General features: G+C 39.0%; 1 protein-coding gene and 1 long non-coding RNA gene across 4 annotated transcripts in view; one reads left to right on the forward strand and one right to left on the reverse strand.

The window, feature by feature from the left end:
- The window catches only part of CNTNAP5 (contactin associated protein family member 5), a 795,339-nt gene extending 792,616 nt beyond the window's left edge, over positions 1–2,723 (reverse strand). Inside the window, exon 1 of the mRNA XM_042954126.1 lies at positions 2,555–2,723. Within this exon, the coding sequence (XP_042810060.1) occupies positions 2,555–2,636 (82 nt within the window). The 5' untranslated portion in view covers positions 2,637–2,723. The remainder of the gene's footprint in view (positions 1–2,554) is intronic.
- Positions 2,724–4,305: 1,582 nt separating this feature from the next.
- LOC122227634 overlaps positions 4,306–21,836 on the forward strand; it is a 40,335-nt gene continuing 22,804 nt past the window's right edge. For 2 of the 3 annotated variants that reach the window (XR_006206168.1, XR_006206167.1), the window contains exon 1: positions 4,306–4,575. This is a non-coding gene — a long non-coding RNA (uncharacterized LOC122227634). Of the gene's footprint in view, positions 4,576–12,703; positions 12,787–21,836 lie in introns of all 3 variants that reach the window. The other variant, XR_006206169.1, reaches the window with a different exon arrangement.

A 21,836-nucleotide genomic window follows, 5' to 3' on the forward strand; every position in this document is an offset into this window, starting at 1 on the left:
ATCAACACATTATTATTAGAATAATGTAAACAATTAAAAGTTGTTTTTATTTGAACAAAGTTCACAGGCATTCTTAGGTACCATTTAGCATCTTGGGTAAATACCCCATTTTGGGGGCTACTGTCATGAATGAGGGAAAATATTACTTCAAAATATAAAAAAATCTTGAAAAAAACTCTCCAAATAACCTATATACTTACACAAATTGACTATTAGGAGATTTATCTTCCTCAGTATATGCATATAATTCCTAATGGATTGTAGATAAATAGTAAATCAAAGCCCTGTATTTAATGGATAAAGTGTGTGCACAATTGAAGTCTGGGAGAATTGTGGAATGTTAATGTTTTTTTTTCCTTGGAGGTTCTGCAACACAGGTTCTGAAGACCACCAAGATACACTGATTTGAGAGGCAATTTTCTGCTGCCATTCTATTGAATTAACGCATTTTGTTCGGCATGATAAAAAACATGTATCATTCTTTGAGAACACCGACCCCCAAATATTTAGCAAGCAGTGTGCCTTCAATTGAAATGTTGATTGAAAATAGGGAAATCAAACTGTCACCTGATGAAATACTAAAGCTCATTATCACAAAGTTCCATTTTCAATGTTAAGAATTAGCTTTATTGCTGCATCAGTAAGCACGAGCCTTAAATCCACGCCATGTAGGTTTCATGAGCATTATTACAACATATTAACCATAATTCAATTAATTTACAGAAAATGGCATTCTGCAACTTATTTTTTTTTCCTTTGCTCTTAAGAAAAGGTGCTATATAAGGAAGCCCAAACCACATTCCTACAGAGTATGTTCTACCTCTTTCGCCCTTATTCCTCACCCCACCTTTGTGGATCTTCAAAATATTCACTATTTCCAGAGAAGTAAATGTGCTAAAGGAAAAAGAGCCATTTCACGGCTACACCTTTGCATCATTAGGACAATACTGACCTCTAGTGTTTTAGGAGGTAGACAGGCTAACTCAGCATCATGCCTAACTTCCTCTAACTAAACCACTTAGATGTTTTTCTAAAGCACCATGGGAACAATTTGACTTAAAAGAAGAAAAAGGAGAAGGAAGAGGAGGAAGAGGGGGAGGAGGGGGGGGGAAGAGGGAGGAGGGGGAAAAAAGAAACATCAGATTCTAACCATTTTCTTTCTATTCTCTGAAATGATTTCTAAACTAAGTCCCTCTGGCTCCTTCCTCCCTTTAGAGAGACTGACCTCTTTAGCCCTCCTTTAGAATACAAACTTTCATAAAGTCTTTATAAGGCATATACCTTATAACTATGGATTCTGAGTCTCCAAAACTTCCAATCACAGATAGAGACTCTGGCTCTGCTTTGGATCATTTCCAGTAAACAACATTTGTCTAAATGTCCTCCCTTGAGATGCAACACTGGGTTGAGTACCTCTTACCCAAGGTCCTCTTGGACCTAAGAGGGTGAGGAGTGATATAGGGGGATTGACAAGTACTAAGTAGTCTTCCCATCTTTCTCTAACAGCGATGTTATGTCCCAACGTGCTTAAGCAATTCTGAGGTTCCTGGCCGGGTTAGCAGAGAGGGGAGCAAGCACAGAAACTCAAGGAACCTTGATAAACCATCTTTGGAAACAACACAGATGGCTTAATTGCGTTCTTTCTCATTTAGGAGTTCCCAAGCTGGAAAAACTTCCCTCTCTCTGCCTAGAGAGGCAGCTGAGCAATTGAGCTTGAACCTCTGATGGCTCCAGCGATTTATTCAACTTTGACGAACTGGGTTCTTTAAATACACAGTGCAGGTGGCGGATCCCCAGGTGTCCAGCCTTCCTGCCTATTAAATTAAATGCCCTGCACTTGCTGAGGTTAGAGCTTGGACGACAGAGGGTACACTTAGTGCATACTCATTATGTGTTCTTTGGCACAAAGATTTTGGGGGTGGAGTGTGCATCAAAAGCTCTTCCTTCTGGAACAGGGGCAGCCATTGATCTTGTGGTTTGACTACACTGGGCCACGACTCTTAGGCCAAAACTCCCAATCCCAGTAAACCGGTGCCTCTCGGTTGCGAGATACCCCAGCTGAAGCTTTCTGCCTGGGGGAGAGCTGAAAGCCGCGTCTCGTGAGGCAGTGGGCACACTGCAAATCCCAGGCAGCCGCATTCGGAGACTGTCACCGCTATCACCCAGCGCGGTAGCCGGGAGCATCTGTATCTCGGGGAGCTAACAGCCCTCGGTGCCTACGATCTGAACCCGGGGCCCTTCTCAGGAAAAGCTCTGCTTAGACACCAGGCAGGCGTAGAACGCGGAGCTGGCTTGAGGCTAAAGGAAGGCGATCCCTCCCTTCTCCCCGGAACTTTGCGATTCGGGGAGAAGGGCAGGCAACCCGGCGGGGCTGGCTCATCGGAGCTAACTTTTGGGATGGTTTGAGGGATGGAACCACACCAATCAGCAACCCCCGCCCCCCTTCCCCTCTGCTCGGGGCAGGCACAACTGAACACGCGTGGACACTTGAGTGTCTTTCTCCCACGCTCGCGTTCCCCACCTCACCTACCCGCTCCCAGCTCCTGGTACTCACAATTTGTCGCCGTGAATCCTACATGCCACAAGCCGGAGAGCAGCAAAGTGAGAACGCTGGTCAGCCGTGGTACAGAATCCATTTCCCCCGAGGAAGCGGTCCCTCCCAGTCGGATCCCAAATTCGCAGGCGCCGGCCGCGGCTGCCGCTGCGCCTTCTCTCTCTCTCTCTCTCTCTCTCTCTCTCTCTCACTCCTGTCGTCCTCTCTCCTGCGCGCCGCCTGGCCCCCTCCCGCCCCCCCAAGGAGAGCCACTCGCTGCTTCACTCCATCCCGTGTCCAGAAGCTCCACCGAAAGCACAGCGGGGTCTGCCTTGGAGCTGCGGCTGGAGCTGCGGGGCCCGCACCTGCCGCTCGCTGTGCGCGCCCGCCTCGCCCGCCTCGCCCGCCTCGCCCTCCGCTCCCCCTCCTTAAAGGCGCAAAGCCGAGCCCCGCTGCTACAGCAGGCGGCGAGCCGGGCGCACGGCCGCTGCACCTCGGCCGCCGGCGCTGGGATCCGCACCCGGGCCGGCCGCTCCTTATAGGCGAGCGGGGCGCGCGGCACCGCCCCCGGCCAGGCCCGCCCCGCGCCCTCCTATGAGAGCGGCCTGGGCGGGTCCTCCAGGCCCCGCGCGGCGGCCGTGCGCTCCGGCTGCCCCGGGGGCCGCGGGCCCCTCTCCCGCGAGCGCTCTCTGCGCTCCCCTCCCCTCCCTTCCCTTCTCCTCCCCTCCGCACCCTCCCGCCCCGCCCCCTCCCGGGAGGAGCAGAGGCGCTGACCTTTCCCCTAGGTTTTCCTAGAACGCCGCTGCCCTAGGGATTCTGCAGGGAGTTGCAAGACAGAACGCAGCGGCCAGAGCGAATTTCCCGTGGAAAGCTTGGCAAGGAGCTGACATGCCTTTTTTCTTTTTCTTTTTCTTTTTCCTTTTCCTTCTTTCTCTTTCTTTCTTTCTTTCTTTCTTTCTTTCTTTCTTTCTTTCTTTCTTTCTTTCTTTCTTTCTTTCTTTTCTTTTTCTATTTTGAGGGGAGAGGGAAGACTTGAATTTTTGAAGGATTTCCCCCGGGGTTGCTTCCTACTAAGGAAGGCCGACGGGTATGGGCGGTGTTGGGGTTTTTGATGTAGCGACTTAATGTCAGGTCCGCGCCCCCTGCTCTGCGACCCCCGCGCGGGATGCCACAGCTCGCACTTTCAGGGCGGCCACATACACACACACACACACACACACACACACACACACCCTCCATGCTGTTGGCAGGGAGCTTGGGGCGACCACTGTAAGATGTTCCGGGCTTTAGGTCTCCGAGAGAGGGAGACAGAAATTATGTGTGGTAATAGGGAGAGTCAAGGTGGGGGCCCCGGTTGACTCCGAAGATTGGAGATCTGAGCCTCCCACCCCCGCCCCCTCACCCCACGCCACCCCACCCTGGCCCCGTCCCCCCACCCTATCCCCCCACCCCCGCTGAGGGATTTAAATTTCAGAGGAGGTAAAGAGTAGTTCTTTTTCTTCCTGGATGCTTATGAGAAACCCTGGTTCTGTCTTTGGCTTCTGGTTTGTATCTGGGGACTCTCCTGCTTTACCATAAATCAATTTATTTTGTTTTTATTGGAAGCTGTCAGAGAGCTGCCAAACCTTAACAAAATGAGGGACTATAACGATTTCTCCTATGTGAAGCTTACAATCAAGTTAGGGGTAGAGTCACTTCAGAGGAAGTTGATGTCTCCCCTTCCCTCCCCATCCTCCCTCCTGCAGCAGCATCTAGGCTGCTTCTGCATGAATCCTAAGGTTAACTTTGTGGTTTTTGGTTAGAGCTCTGCTCACATCTTCGGAATACTAAAAGGGAGTTGAATAACAATTCGATTTGTGACACCATCATTTTCATAGAGAGGAGAGAATTCTGGGGGTCCTTTCACGTGTAACTTACAATGATGCTCTTGTCTCTGAGCCTCTAATTGAAAATAACTGTGCCAGCTACTAGATTCTTGGGCAACCGGAAGACTTCTCCGGCACAGGCTTTACCTGTGGAAGGACGGCCATTTCCAGGAGATGGTGAGTCACAACACATCAAAGCTGAAGTGATCCAAGAAGCTACCCTGGTGGGTAAGGAGTAAGGAGGGGGCTGGTGCCCAAAGTCAAGCTGATCGGTCTTGCCTCTCCTACTGAGTGTCCCAAGTGCTGCCACCCAATCTGTGGCCTTTGAGTATTTCAGGTTCTAAAACACCTATGTAGATAATTTAATACTGGAGAGTGTAGAAAATAATAGGCACCATTATCCAGCCTTGTATGTTCTTTAACAGACGGTTTTTAGAAGAAATAAAATAGTACAAATATAATTTAAGTTGCTTTTGCATTCTTGTCTAATCCCAGTTATCTCCTACCATATCTAAAGGTAACCACTTTTATTCTCATTCTCATACATTGTGTTTTTATACATTTACCACACATATTTACATCCCTAAACAATATATGGTATCACTTTGGTTGCCTTTAATCAATATATAAATGGTATCATACTGTTTCATTTTGCACCTTGCAATTTACTCGGCATTATATTTTTCCAATTTCTTTGCTTGGATATATGTAGTGCTAATTCTTTCATTTTAACTGCTGTATTATATTTCATTTTATAAATAAGCCACAACGTAGTCGTTAATTGTTCTGCTTATGAACCTACAGACTATTTCCAGGTTTGCTTGTTTGTTTTTTCTCAATGTGAACTATGCACTCTTATACCCGTCTCTTACTTTTTCTCAAATATGTACTTAGGAGTAGAATTTCCATATCTTATGAAATGCTTATCTTCAGCTTTAGCAGGTATCTCTCATTGCTTTGTAAAATGATGTTAGCAATTCATATGTCTTCCCCCACTAGCAGTGGGTGAGATTTCCCCTTGCTCCATAAGACCTCTCTTTTTAAAAATGGGAATATGATACCCAGAGAGTACAGATTTTTATTCACAGAGTTTAACGCTCCCCGACATCATCCCATCTTCTATACCTCTCCAAAAAATATTTACATAAATAAATATTTTCTTTTAATTATGAAAGATGTGGGCTTCATTTCCTATTACAGTGACTTAAAACTGAATCTATCTGGATCAATAAAATGTGCTTGAAATATATATTAAAAGGCAATTAGGGAAATTTGTTACGGGAAGCCCCCAAACTGTGAATAATCTTCTAGATATTAGTAAATATTGGAACTCTGCATTTAGATGTTCACATGCAATCCTAGTGTATAGTATATAAATTGCACCTAATTTAAAGTGCTATTTACAGTTGTAGCTTTCCTCTCTCTCTCAAATACACCTGTTCTCAGAGCAACTTTGAGCCTGAAACAGCAGACATTTGTCTAAGATTTGTTAACATTTCAGGGGTAAACAGCTGTTCCTCTTAGACAATAGTGTAAACAATACCATCTTCTGGGGGCATTTTGCCAACACGTTTTTATTAGCTGTAGAATATTAATCACTGTTAAAACCGTTCTCAGCCAGATTGATATTTACCTTTTGAAATTCTTTCGTCAACCTTTTAGTCTGACAAATCCACCTTTCAAATGCTGGAGTGGAAGCTGAATATCGTCCCTTATCCCCCATGTTGCTTGATATAGAACTCATACTTGCAGAACACCTTGCTTTGAAGAAGCTTAAAAATGATGCATAGATAGAGCAGATTGATTGCTCCTAGGAAATGAGGAAAAATGGATCACTGAAACCCTCAGATGCCTGCATCTTAGAAGGATAAATCGGAACATCTTCTCAAGACAAACGCATATCTGAAATCTTAAAAAAGAAATGAAGTGGACAGGATTCGGTGTTCATGTCCCTTCGATTTTCCCTTGGGCCCTCCCACTTCCTTCCTTTTAATAGAGTGGAAGGGAAAGAAGCATTCATCCCCTGGCATCTTAGCCTTGGAATATTCAACAGGTGGTTTGCCTCCTTGATTCTGTAATTCTGCTGTGAGGCATGTAGCAGCTATGTTTGACCATCTCCATGTTACAGATGATATCCTAAGAGGAGACAGATATTGACATCTGAAGGATCACACAGAATTAATGGCCCCAACTGACAGGACACCTTAAAATGAAAACCCATCCATCTTTTTTTCCTTTGTCTTTATAGAGCTAATAGGTAAAATTTACCGTGACATATGAGTACCTGGCGTGTACGAGAGAGGATTCTGCATTGGTCACCATAGTCTGTTGTGCGTCTCAGTACTTTTGGATTATTTCAGTTTCACATATTCATGGTTTGTTGTAAAGATGGCAGGATGATTTCTGCTGCCACTCATATCTTTAAAAATAGAGTTCTTAAAAATATTGATGTGGCAGAAAGTTAATTTAATATTCTTCTTTTCATCCTTCTTTTAAAAAATGTTTTAATTTTTTTTCTTTTTTTGTTTTTGTTTTTGATTTTTTCTCCTTAGAGCATGTGGCCAGTACCATGCTACACCTGTAGGGTGTAGGAAATGGCAAGAAAAAAAAAAAGTTCCTGCTCTCGAGGAGCTAAAAATGACTTGGGAGAGTAAGATGTTTAAAAAGTTAAGATGACAATACAAATTAGCATATGTTTAAGTGCCAAATAGCCCAGATAATAAGTGCTATAGGTGTTTTTAAGTTGACAAAGATTGCTTCCTCTGGGAAGGAAAACTTGCAATTGGCATAAGGAAGTGGTTGTCTCTTTGGGGGTAAATGGATTTGAGTCACCCTTTGCCATGAGGCTTGTTATTGAATTCGGGTTAGGTCGGGTGCCTTTGCCCTCACAGGAAGTCACATGTTAGGGTAATGAAGGCAGAATTCTACTTTTACAGAAGAGCTGGCTTTTCCATTAAGGCAAATGGACCTCAGCCAAAGGTTGACAACAATTCACTTGAGCCTCTCCCCGCTACTTCTGTCTCCTTGTTCCATCTCAAACTCAATCTTGTAACCACCGTGTTCATCCTTGACATCAAAACTAGCCATCTTCTTACATGGATCTCCTATGAATAGAAAAACCCTTTATATACCTTCACCTGAAACACATGTTTTTTTCAGCTGGTATACGTCGTTCTGTTGGTACATACTACTCTTTCTTCCTTCTGTGGACTGCTTCTTCCCAATTGGCTACTTTTTGCTCACCATTGCACTCCAAATTCAGCTAACGCATCTCTCTTGAAGTCTTTTTCAATTCCTTTATATTGTTTCTCTTCATAGGGTTTCCTCACTCTGAGTAGTTTCTCAGAAGTAATTTATCAGTTAACATTCAACTTGGAGTCTTCAGCATACATGGAGGCTTTTGAAAAATATTTGAGGGGCGCCTGAGTGGGTCAGTTGGTTGAGCATCTGACTTGATTTTGACTCACTCAGGTCATGACCCCTAGGGCATGGGATTAAGCCCCACATCAGGCTCTGCACTGAGTGTGGAGTCTACTTGGGGTTCTCTCTCCCTCTGCCCCCTTCCCCATTCATGCTCTGCCTCTCTCTGTCAATAAAATGTAAAAAAAATGATGAATGGATAATATTAGATATAAAAAAGCCTTGTCAACTTTTTAAAAGGTATACCCATCCCCTCCCCTCACCCCTCTTCATCCATTGCACCAGAATTCAGAGTCTCCTTTGAAGGCATTTATGCTTATTTACCTTGTAAATCAAGATATCAGTTATATGGAAAAATCAATAGGAATGCAGTTTAGGTTAGTATCTTTATAGTTAATTTTTCCTAGCCATATATTTCTCAAAAACTTGGATTTAGTTTTTGAGAGGAATTCAAAAGTGTTTTGAATGTATTTATGTAAGTATATTTGTATAATTCCAGCCATGCCACATCCAGAACGTATGTCACAAAGAGGATGTCTCCTCTTTACTTATTTCTGGCTCTTTCTGAGGGAAGTGGTGCCAACAATCACTCAGAAGTCATTTGTGATATATATCATGTTTCAAGACAAACCTGTTTCGAGTTTAATGGAAAGTATTCTGAGCTTAGGATCAGAAACCCCAAGCATTAGCCTTGACTTTGCAGCTTACCAGATATGAGACCTTGAGTAAATACTCTTGAGATTCAGCTTCTACATCCGTAAATTGTGAAGTGTGATCATTTCTGGCTTTGGTATTTGGGCATGGTGAATAGAAAGAATCATACATGTAAAAGTTTGTTGTTGTTGTTGTTGTTGTTATATAGAAAAGTTCTAAATATTATGCCCTAGTTCAAAGAAGACAATTTAGGGGTGCCTGGGTGAGTCAAGTGCTTAAATGTCAAACTTTGGCTCAGGTGATGATCTCGCAGTTTGTGGGTTCGAGCCCCACATCAGGCTCTGTGCTGACAGTTCAGAGCCTGGAGCCTGTTTCAGATTCTGCGTCTCCCTCTCTCCCCATCCCTCCTCTGCTCATGCTCTGTCTCTCTCTGTCTGTCAAAAATGAATAAATGTATTTTTTTAAGAAGACAATTTATTCAGCCCCTAACCACTGGATTTCTCATGCATTTTATTTGCCAGTTCATCCATAGAGTAAAAATACATGCAAATATCTGAAAAGACCATCCATTCTACAGGAAATATACATAATTCATTATTCAAAGGCAACACAATAATTCAGTCAACTGACATTAATTTATTGAGCAAGGATGATGTGCCGAGACATGTATCATTTCCTTTTGGTTAAATAGTTGCCGTAGAAAAGAGCTGATCTGGTCCTGTCTTCAAGGTTCTTACACCCCTCACAATTTCTAGATAGGGGAGGTAGTGTATGCAAATGTAAGTTTCCAACTTCTGCCTTGATTGCAAAAGAAACAAAAAAACAAAAACAAAACAAAACAAAAAACAACAATCCAGTCTGGTGAAGGAATCATGACCTGAGAAAGCCTTTACAATTATATTTCCCATTGAGAGTGAGTTTCTGGTTCTTGCCTTGTGGCCCTGTTCTGACCAATAAGACTCAGGGGGATGGAGAGATTGTCTTCTCGGAAAGGGAGAGGCGTGTTAATACAAATCCTGTTGTCCCTGCAGCTTTCCCCGCAGCATGGTCAGTATCTTATGAGGGCATGAGTTTTGTAACTCCAGTAGACATCTTGGGAATATGAGGGAATGGCCAGGACAATGACATGGCAAAAAGTAGAGACATGTCATGGGTATTAATTACAATATTGAGTTACTTCTACTGTGGAACAATAAACATCTGTATTATTTAAACCACTCCTAGTTAGGTTCTCTGGAGAAGTATAGAACATTTATTAAATATCACCCTGAGTAGGCATTGTGACTTTGTTTTCTCTTTTAGAATTCATGGCAAAATTCCGAGGGAAGTGTCATTAGCTACATTTGGCAGATAAGGATACCAAGACTTGTGAAATTTGAGTAACATTGCCCAAAGCACAAAGCTATTAAGCAGAAACGCGGAGATTCCAATTCCAGAGTTTAGGTTTATCATGCCATTGCTAGTGCCACAAATGCTCGGCAATGAAATAAATCTACTGAGTCCTGTGTGTGTATATGTGTGTATGTGTGTGTGCGTGTGTGTGTGTACTTAACTTGCTCATTTGATCTCAGAGATGACTGGCAAATTGGTTTCTACTATTAAAAAAATTCTTTAGGGTTACTGCTGCCGTGTTTCTGTCTCTGAGGGAATAGCTGTCTCTAAAGCCAACTTGCTATTTCTAACTTGGTTGAAGAAAATTAATGAAGAGCAGCAATGATCTCTTCCGTTCCATGTGCATATCTGGTGCTTAAGTAAGTCAGGCTGACATCTGAACATAAGATCCACGGTAACCACTATGGTGAAAGCTCCCCTACAACCTTTTACCATTTTCCAAAGGTGTATTTTTCAGAAAATAAATTATTTGGAAGGAGAAAGAGCTGATTTCAAAGGATTATTTCATTATGTAACCTAATACCTAGCAGTTCTGTCCTTTTGTCCCTTTTCCATTTGAATCAGCACTGAAAATACGGTGCAAACGTCTATAATTTGCTTTTTACTGGCGTTTTTAATAAGGTGGAGTGAATGTTAGCCTAGAGCCAGCAGGGGGTGTGTTGACTAGTGGGAAGAAAAAATTCCCAAGCAGATTTGAAGCAGCAGTGTGGGGGACTTCGTAGGTTGCTGAATTATTGTTCATTTGGAGGAACCTGGAGAGAGGATGCCAGAGAGGGTAAAGGAACAAAACCAAATCTGTTGATGACTTACTTTAAGTTTTTCCTTACACCTCTGATATTATGTCTATTAAGAAATCATGCATGACCAAGAATAATAATAGAAGTTTATGATCAAACACATTGAATAAAATCCATGATCTTAATTATTTTTATTTTTATTAAAAATAAATATGCCAGATCTCTTTTTCAATGAAAAACTTAGAGTTTTGTTATCACTTGAAGCTGTGCAATTTAGAAAAAAATATTTTCAGGGTTTCGTATATGTATAGTGATACAGACATTTTGACTGTGTTTTTTCTGTATTGCTCCATTTTAATCTTTATTTTCTTTATAAGTCACATCAGTCACTATCTACTAAGTGTCTTCTCTAGTCTAGCCCTGTATGAGGAACTGCACATACTCAGTTAATTAGGGATAACTGTGATTTTGAGGAAATTATGGCACAGTTATGAAGATAAATGCCTTAAAATTTCAGGGAAACTTGCTATGTGTTAAATACAAATTTTCCTCTGTTTATCATAAAAGAAACTATTTTAAAGGTTAAGTTAATATGTATGTATGACTTAAGACATTCTCCATTCAAAATTATTAATATACGGATGTTTGTAATAAGTTAGTTACATCAATTCATTTAAGTGGAATGTGTTTTGATTCAATGCACATAAGATCTCTATTTGGTATCCTATTTAAAAAAATCTCTACAATGTATAACTAGATAGTGGAGGTACAAAGATAGTACCTGCTCTGCTCTAAAGCTATATACAACTTAAGAAAGGATTGGCATACAAGCAAAAAAAGATATAGGCAAGTGTTTGGGAAACCTTAGCTCATAGGTCAAAGCAGGTCTACTGTTTGTGTTTGAACAGTACACATACTATGATTTTTTTTTTTTTTACATTTTTTAGTGGCTGCAAAGAAATGCAAATTCCAGTGTCTACAAAAATTTTTGGTCTATAAATAAATGTTAGGGTTTACAATAAATTCTTTCTTCTTTCCTCCCTGCTCCCTCTCTGCTTCCTTTCTCTTTCTCTTTTTCTTTCTTTCTTTCTTTCTTTCTTTCTTTCTTTCTTTCTGTCTCCTTTCTTTCTTTCTCTCTTTTAAAATACAGCCACAGTAATTTGTTTACATGTTATCTATGGCTGTCTTTGCATTACAATAGCAGAGTTGAGAAGTTTCCACAGAAATTATAAGATCTGCAAAGCCTAAGTTATTTACTAGATGACTCTTTACTGACCCCTGATATAGTCTATAAAGTGCAACACTAGAATAGAATTCAAGGTATAGATGCACTATACATTGGAGGACATGATATTGTTCATTCATCCATTCAGATTTTTTCTTTTTTATCAAGACCCTTTGATATATCAGATACCATGGGATAAGCTGACTAACAAAAGAATCCCTTGAGGGGTGGATATGTAGATTTATTGGTGCTAATTAGATTGAGTTAAACATGTTTCTGTTAAATGAGTTGAGTTTGGATGTTCACAATGTTTCACTTCCCCTAAATAAAATAAAATATAATTGTATTTATTATATAAACTATAATAACATAAAATATCATTGGTTCCTATTCTTTTGATCTTTGGAGATTGTTGAGAAATTTTGATTTTCTTCCCATAAATTCCTGTTGCTTATTGACCGCATGTTTTTATGTATGCTTACATTTTGGTATTTATTGTGGCTTACTTACAACCTTGCATAATTGCAAAAAACTCCTATATACATTTTGCTTTTAGCATTTTTTTAAACATTTTTCCCCATTTACTTAATAATTCATACTCTTTCTGTCTCTTCGCTTTCTTTCTGTGGCTGTCATCTTCTATAGTTCCTCTATTTCATTGACTCATCCAACACCTGGGTCAACACAAGGAAAGATCCAGAAAGTGTCAGGCAGAGAACAGCAGTGAAAGCTCGTGATACTCATGATTTCATATACAGACAGTTCCTGCCTTCAGATGGTTCTATTTACAATTTTCTTCTACTTTATTATGATCCCAAAGTGATACATATTCAGTAGAAATGGTATTTCACATTTTTATTTTGGAAATTTTCCCCAGGCAGATAAGGTGGTAACATCCTTTCTCATGATGTTGGGCAGTGACAGTGAACCACAGCTCCTAGTCAGCCACAGATCATGAAGGTAAATAACCAATGCATTCTGTACCCACACCACCACCCCGCTTCCCACTTTACTACAGTATCCAATAAATTATATGAGATAGTCAACACTTTATTATAAAGCAGTCTCTGTGTTAGATGATTTGGCCCAACTGTAGGCTGATATATGTATTCTGAGCATGCGTAAGTTCAGCTGGGCTAAGCTATGATGTAGGTTAGATGTATTAAATGCATTTTTTACTTATGATATTTTCAACTTATCATCGTTTGGTTAGGACATACCCCCATAATAAATTGAGGAAGTTCTATATTTTGTCCCTGTCTGACAACTAACTACGATTGAATTACATGCCAAGGGAAACAAATCCAACACAGTGGAGACTCACACCTAGAAGAGGACTTGACCTCTTCCTGCGGCCCCGGAGTTTCCTAGAGAACTTAGCTTACGTGTTGAGCCAAGAGAGATGGGAGGAGAAGGGTGTGTTTGAGGAGCTTGAGTGAAGAACGCCCAGGGTGAAGACAACCAGAACTACGAGTGGTCTCCAAATAAACAAGTGATTTAGCTAAGGGTCAGACTATAGGAAAATGGTTGAGGGTTTGCTATCTGGTAAAGGAGATAGTAAAAGGTATTGGAGGGAATTTTAATTAATTTTTTGAAGGAAGTGACTCGTGGTTTCCTATTTTGTAGTTCTTTGGTTTCGAATGTCAGTCAAGCCACTTTTCATAGATGCATTTATACTTGCAAGGAGATACTGTGTACTCCTCCTTTGAACATTTGTTGTCACTTTAGATGTATCTACCACCTTATCAAAGAAATAGCAGTGTATGGGTTTGAGATTTCATGTTCAGGATGTTGGACATATATTAAGATTTCATCTCATGTTAGGCATATGATAGAAAGGACAAATTATTTAAAATCTTTTTAACTGTAAAATGGGAGAATGTCAGGGTGCCTGGGTGGCTCAGTCAGTTAAGCAACTGACTTCAGCGCAGGTCATGATCTCGCGATCTTGAGTTCGAGCCCCACATCTGCTATCACCGCAGAACCTGCTTTGGATCCTCTGTCTCCCTCTTTCTCTGTCCCTCCCCAGCTTGTGCATGTGTGTGCACTCTCTCGCTTTCTCAAAAATAAACATTGACATTTTTTTTTAAAAAACGGGATGGTGCCAAAGGACAAGGTGGTTGTGAAAATCCCAAATGAAATGCAATGCTTAGTACTTGAAGCGCTCATGAAATGGTTATTGTTATTCATAGTTTGGTGCCATTAAATATGACAATTTAACTTCCAGCAAGTCCTGTTTGGGACCACTCGGTTTCACTCACATAGCAAAGCTTCGTAGGGATATCAAGATCCTACTTATCAAAGACGATCATATTCCCCTGGGGGAAAAAGACCTTAGAATATGGCCAATGCAATCTTTCTGTGTTTGACATTTGTCTGACAATTTGTGTCTGGTGGACTCTGGCTTATGTTCCGAAGCGTTAATAGGAAGTTTCAGAATATGAATGATGATACCTCACCCTCAAAAAGAATTTGTTTTCAATACAGCCAAAACGAGTTGGCATAATAAAGTCTGTCTTAAAAATTTATAATGGGAAAAAGACAGATGGAAAGCAATTTATTTAAAGACGATTTTAAAGTAAAAGCAGAAAGTTGTAGCTCAGTGATTTTGGTCTAAAATGATTAGAGATTGGGTAAGATTAGATTTATAGATGCTGAAGTTCAAAAGTTTGGTGCTAAATTTACTAGACAAATGCTTCTCAAGGATATTCCATTGCTCAGAATTTACTGACTCTGTACCTCCAGTTCCCAATACGAAACTATCTTTTCTTGCTATGATGTTATTTCCTGGTTTAGGAAAGAGTCATCCTGCCTTTACAACCCCAGAAAGCATTTAGTACATAGCGGCATTGAGAATGGAGAAACCTCAGTTGGTTTCTTAGGAAACCTTAGTTGGTTTCTTACTATATTCTTGGAATTCTATATAAAATGATATTTCCATCTTTTGTTTTGCTTCTTATTTGTCAAAAAACCTGATTAATGGGTTTCAAAATCCGCATCTCGGTTTCCTGGCAATTTTTCATTGGATTAAAATGAGAACTTGATGCAGCATGAGTCTATGAATTGCTGGTGTTCAACTTTAGGTTTATAGGATTGGATAAATTACATTCGATTTGGGGGAAAAGGTATGTGTGAATAAAGTATATATACAATTTAATCTTGATCAAGCTTTTCATATGGAGGGTTTTAATTACTTCAGCTCACCATCTTTGAACCATTTGCATATCTCCTTAATGACATTTTTTTTCTGCTATTAAACAGAAAATAAAGCCAGCCCCAACCAAATGTGTTAGAGGGAAACAGGGGAAGATGATAGCATCACTTAATAATGTGTTGTAACCAAGAAGGAAATTAAAGACTTTTCGTAACTTTGGTTTATTTCACAAAAGACCAAGTTTCCCCGCATGGATGGATTTAGGAAGACAGGCTGTTTGCTGTCTGTTTTCAAGACTTTCAATCATGGCTTGCAATTATACCCATTTCTGCCTATGTGAGTTAATTCTGCACAGCACCAGACCATTGGAGACTGTGATAAAAACATGACACTGACACATATTTTCTTTTTGGGCAATTTCCATAGACATGTTTGATGTTCTTGATGTATCATTACAGCCCTGAGGATGTAGTTCTATAACTAATGTAGTTCTAAACTTTTGACTGTGAGGTTTGGTCTGTGGATAGGAGGAGCCAAACAATTTAGAGTTTATACATTCAACAAACATATTGATCACCTCCTGGGGGCTAGGTCAACACGAGAGCTGCACTAGCTATTAGATGAATACGCCATGTTCTAGGCCCTCAGAACACTCCCACGTGTGGACAGTAAGGCAGACATCACAACCACTAAATATATACTAAATGATGAATTTACCAGCGAAAGCCAGAACAGGAAGAAAGGGACTCTGCCTTCCTAAAACTCAGCAAGATAGATTTTTTTGAATCCAGAGGTGATGAGCAAAACTTCGTCTGTTGTGGGAGCAATGGAGGAATTTCAGGCAAAAGCAAAGCAAAAGCAGAATTTCAGGCAAAACCAAAGTAAGATCCAAAGTCATGAGCCTGTTTGCCATGTGCTGGAGAAAATTTGAACCAGAATAAATGTGATGTGCCTAGGATGAATACAGAAACAATGAGAGGAATAAATAGTATATGTAGTGTTAAATGTGTCAATGTTGTCTATATTTCAGATTACTCAGAAGGGAGATTTGAATGCAGAAGGCAAACTGGTAATCTGAAGTAGACCATTTTTACTTTTAGGCTTAGAAAAGACTATAGATATTTCTATTAGAATATAGGAATACATGACCTGATAATATTGTAAAATTTGTTAAATTTTATTCATTTTATTGTGGTAAGAACACTCAAAATGAGATCTACCAACTTAATAAAATTTTAAGTGCACAAAACAGTGCTGTCAATCATAGACACAATGTTCTACAGAAGATCTCTAGAAGTAACTCATTTTGTGTAACTGAAACCTAATACACGTTGATTAGCAACTCCCTATTTTCCCCTCCTCCCAGGTCCTAATAAACACCATTCTACTGTCTGATTCTGATTTGACCATTTAATTAATTAATTAATTAATTAATTAATTTTAATGTTTATTTTTGAGGGAGATAGAGCACAAGAAGGGGAGGAGCAGAGAGAGAGGGAGACACAGAATCTGAAGCAGGTTCCAGGCTCTGAGCTGTCAGCACAGAGCCTGACACGGGGCTCAAACTCATGAACCGTGAGATCATGACCTAAGCCGAAGTTGGATGCTTAGCTGACTGAGCCACCCAGGCACTCCTGAGTTTGACCATTTTAGATGCCTCATGGAAGTGGAATCATGCAGTTGGTTCTTCTGTGGCTGGCTTATTTTATTTAGCATAATGTTCTCAAGGTTCATCCATATTGTTACATACTGTGAATTTTCTTTTCTGTTTAAATGCTAAACAATATTCCAGTGTGTGTGTGTGTGTGTGTGTGTGTGTGTGTGTGTGTGTGTGTGTGTATTTATCCATTCATCCGTCAATAGGCATTTGCTTATTGCCACATCTTGGCTATTGTGAATAGCACTTTAACATGAGTACTAATATTTCTTCAAGATCATAATTTCAGTTCTTCTGGACAAATACTCAGAAGTGGGACTGCTAAATCATATGATAGCTCCATTTTAAGTTTTTAAGGAATCTCCATACAATTTTACATGAAGGATATACCATTTTACAGTTTCATTAAAAGGGTACAAGAATTCCAATATCCTTTTATCGTCATCAAAATTATTGTCTTTGGAGGGATTTTGATAATAGCCATCTTAACAGGTGTGATATGATATCTCATTATGATTTTGATTTGAATTTGATTAATAGTGACAGAGAATCTTAGCATATATCTATTGGCTATTTGTATGTCTTTGGAGAAAGGTCTATTCATGTCTTTAACCCATTTTTTTGCTGTTGAGATGTAGGAATTTTTTTATAAATATTGGAAATTAACTCTTTATCAGATATACAGTTAAAAATCTTTTCTTCCATTCTACAGGAAGCCATTTAACTCTGTTGAGTGTTTCCTTTGCTATGCAGAAGCTTTTGCTTGATTTAGTCCTACTTATCTATTTTTGATTTTGTTGGCTGTGATTTTGGTGTCCTATCCATGAAATTATTGTTAAGGATAATGTCATGAAGCTTTTCCGCTATGTTTTCTTATAAGAATTTTACAGTTTCTTCTGAGAGTCTAACATTTAGATCTTTATTTTGATTTGAATTTGTGTGTGGTGTGAAATAAGGATCTAATTTCTTTCTTTCTTTCTTTCTTTCTTTCTTTCTTTCTTTCTTTCTTTCTCTCCTTCTTTCTTTCTTTTCTTTCTTTCGCTTGTGCATATCCAGTTTTCTTAGCATCATTTGTTGAAGAGACTTATCTTTTCCCCATTGTATAGTCTTGGCATCCTTGTCAAAAATCGGTTTACCATATATGTGTGGACTTACTTCTGGGTTCTTTATTCTGCTCTGTTGATCTATATGTCTGTCATCGTGCCAGTATCCTACTATATCATAATATTTTAATTACTTTAGTTTTGTAATATATTATGAAATCAGATATTGTGATGCCTTCAGTTTTGTTCTTTCTCAAGTTGATTTGGCTATTCAAGATCCTTTGGGTTCCCTGTGAATTTTAAAAGTGTAGAAGAAAGGAAGTTAAAAAAAATTCAGAGTAAAAATAGAGAGCAAAGGGAAGAAGTAGACAAAATAGAGAATAGAAAAATCAATAAAACTGAGCTGGTTTTTGGAAACGATAAGCAAAATTAGTAAACCTTTAGCTAGACTGATAAAAATAAAAAAGAAAACTGAAATAATACAATCAGAAATGAAAGAGGAGACATTAAATTTGATGCCATATAAATTAAAAGGATCAGAAGAGACTAATATAACCACTAATATACCAATAAACTAGATCATTTAAAGTAAATAAATAAATTATTGGAACTTCAACCAGCAGATGGAATTCTGAAGCAATAGAAAGTTTAAACAGATTGTACTATAACTAGTAAGGAGATTAAATCAGTATTAAAAAAATTTACACAAAGAAAAGTCCAGGACTAGATAGCTTTACTGATAAATTCTATCAAACATTTAAATAGCATTAACAGCAATCTTTCTCAAATTCTTCCAGAAAACTGAAGAAGAAAAAATACTTTCAAACTTGTCTTATGATGCTAGTATTAACCTGACACCAAAGTCAAACAAAGACATCACAAGAAAAGAAAGCTACAGGCCAATATCTTAATAAACGTAGATGAAAAAGTCCTCAACAAATACTACGAAACTGAATTCAACAGCACAATAAAAAGATCACATAGCATGACCAAGTAGAATTTATCCCTGAGATGCAAAGATGTTTCAACATATAAAAACCAATTCACGCAATATACTGCATTGACAGAATAAAGGATAAAACTAGCATGATTATCCAAATAGATGCCAAAAAATTGATGAAATTCAACATTCTTCCATGTAAAACGTCAAAAACTAAAATAAAAGAAAACTACTTCAACATAATAAAGACCATATTTGAAAGCCCACAGCTAACATCATACTCAGTAGTGAAAAAACTGAAAGTTTTTCTTCTAAGATCTGGAATCAGGTAAGGATGCATACTCTCATCACTTCTTTTTAGTGTAATACAGGGAGTCCTAGCCAGGGCAAGTAGGCAAGAAAAACAAATAAAAAGCGTTTAAGTCAGAACAAAAGAAATAACATTGTTCCTGTTTGCAGATAACATGGTCTAATATATCGAAACCCCTGAAAACTCCATAAATAAATAAAATTTAAAACATGGTTAGAACTAATAAGTGAACTCAGTAGTGATGCAGGCTACAAACCAAAATACAAAAAAAAAAATCATTTTGCCTTTTTATACACTAACAATGGGTTTTTTGGAAAGAAAATTAGGAAAATAACCTCATTTATAATAACACCAAAAAGAATAAAATACTTAGAAATAAACCTAAGTAAGCAGGCAAAATACTAACATACTGAAATCGACAAAACATTGATAAAAATAAAGAAAACACAAACAAATGTATGATATCCTATTTTTATATATTGAAAGATTTAATGTTAAATTGTCCATACTACTGAAAGCAATATATGGAATCCATTCAATCCTTATCAAAATTCCAACAGCAGTTTCTAGAGAAATAGGAAAAAAATTTTTTTTGAATGTGTTAACTTTTTATTATCTGTAACCATATTTTTGGTTTCCTCCCTTTCAAATGTGCTTAAAGTAGTTTTACCCTGGAAGGGAGCAGGGTCACCAATGTTTGGCTAGTTCAGCAAGCTACTCAAAAAATAAAGTAATTCCAACTATGTTTTCCCTAACTTCCTAAATTCCCAAGGCAACAGAACTAGAGACACTGACCAAATATGAAAATGATTTTGCAAAGAATCAATTCACTTCTTTGAAGAAATTTTAAACTCCAAAGAACAACCTACCGATCTTTTCACTCTTTCTAACTACATAACACGTTTTAACCTCAAGTGAGTTATTTTACCAGCAAAACTTTCCTCCTGCTGGGAATGAAAGAGAATTGCAATTTGCAAAAAACAAGCCAAGGTAAAAACATAGGCATGCCCAGCAGACACTGGAAGAAATGTTATTTTATGGAGAAAAAGGAGGAGGTTGGGAGGGGTTGTTTTGAATGAAACTTCACAGAGGAAAGCAAGAGTTAAGAGAGATGATGGTTTCTTAACAAGTGAATCAGTGGATTTCTTGTAGAAGATTCAATGCACATCTTATCATGTTGGAGCAATTGATTGATTAGTCTTTCCTGTTGATGATTCTTCTGTTGGTATCTGTAAATGACAATCTTTTCATAATTGATATTGAGTGGCACTGCTATCTCTTCCAGCTTTCTCTTCTAGCTTCCTGAGTCCTTTTGAGTGAGATTTCCCTCATTAGTTTTCACAAAACATTCTTTTGACCTGAAATGACTTAGGACTTGATCTTTTATCTAAGACTAATCAAACACTTATTGTCCTGAAACTCCATGATAATTAACATGTTACAGAATTCCAAATAGACTGGATATAAGAATGTTTAAACAAATATGTGAATGGAAACACAGCCACAGAAATCTCTTCTTCAAAACCCACTTAGGAAATAAAGGACTGTGTATATAGTTGTCACCAAATTGGCAAGATTTGGTGTTTACTCCAGGTTCTAGCATCTTCATGGAAAGAGGGTGTATTGTTCCTTGAAGTCTTCACATACTTATCAGGCTTTCTCCAGTCTCATTGTGCTCAGAGTGTGAGAGGTTAGGAAAACATATAGTTTGAGATGGCTTTCTCTTATGAGTCACAATAGCCTGGGGGATCAGTCTAGTGAAAGTGGGGGAAGGAGACAACGAGGGACCTCTCGAAAGCTCTGACCTGACTTAAAGCTTCAGTCTAGTCTGATTCTTCCCCACTTTGCCATTTAGAACTGGAAAAGAGAGACCAAATATCAAATCTTCCTGCCTTATTAAGAACTTGTTGAGGAGAGGAATCATCTGCTACAAGCCATACCCTAACACAGGGACTTGTGTTCCTCTAGTACATATCTCAGTAGGCTTTCCTTATTATGTTAGATAGCTGACAACTTTAAAACTCTACTATGGGGCACCTGGGTGGCTCCGTCAGTTAAGCATCCGACTTTGGCTCAGGTCATGCTCTCACAGTTTGTGAGTTCGAGCCCTGCATCAGGCTGTGTGCTGACAGCCCTGAGCCTGGAACCTGCTTCAAGTTCTGTGTCTCCCTTTCTCTGTGCCTCTTCCCCACCCCTGCTCACACTCTCTTTGTCTCTCTCACAAAAACAAGTAAAAATTAAAAAAAAATTAAATCTACTGTAAAATGGGTTAACCATGGTCTACAGCTTCAGAAAGCTTTATAAGAATCAGTAGAAATATTTTGATGAAATCTCAATAGTTTATTTATTTATTTTTGTTTTCTTTGCCTCAGGAGACATATCAAGAAAGAACTGTTCTCCTATGGGATTGTAATGGTTTCCTGTCTCAGTTCTAGGCCTTAATCTATTTTGAATTTGTTTTTGTGTATGGTATAAGAAAGTGGTCAAGTTTCATTCTTTTGCATGTTGCTGTCCAGTTTTCCCAACACTGTTTGTTGAAGACATTACCTTTCTTCCATTGGATATTCTTTCCTCCTTTGTCAAGATTATTTGACCATACAGTTGTGGGTTCATTTCTGTCCATTGACTACACACACACACACACACTCTAACACACTGGAATATTACTCAGCCATAAAAAATAATGCCATCTTACCATTTGCAATAATGTGGATGTAGCTAGAGAGTATTATGCTAAGTGAAATAGAGAAACACAAATCCATATGATTTCACTCATATGAAAAAATTGACAAAACATATGAATATAGGGCATAAAAGACAGGAAAACCAAGAAGCAGACTCAACTATAGAGAACAAACTAGCGGTTACCAGAGGCATGGTGGGTGGGAAATGGGTGAAATAGGTGA

The sequence above is a fragment of the Panthera leo genome, chromosome C1 (assembly GCF_018350215.1).
Source record: "Panthera leo isolate Ple1 chromosome C1, P.leo_Ple1_pat1.1, whole genome shotgun sequence".
In the NCBI taxonomy this organism is placed as follows: Eukaryota; Metazoa; Chordata; class Mammalia; order Carnivora; family Felidae; genus Panthera; species Panthera leo.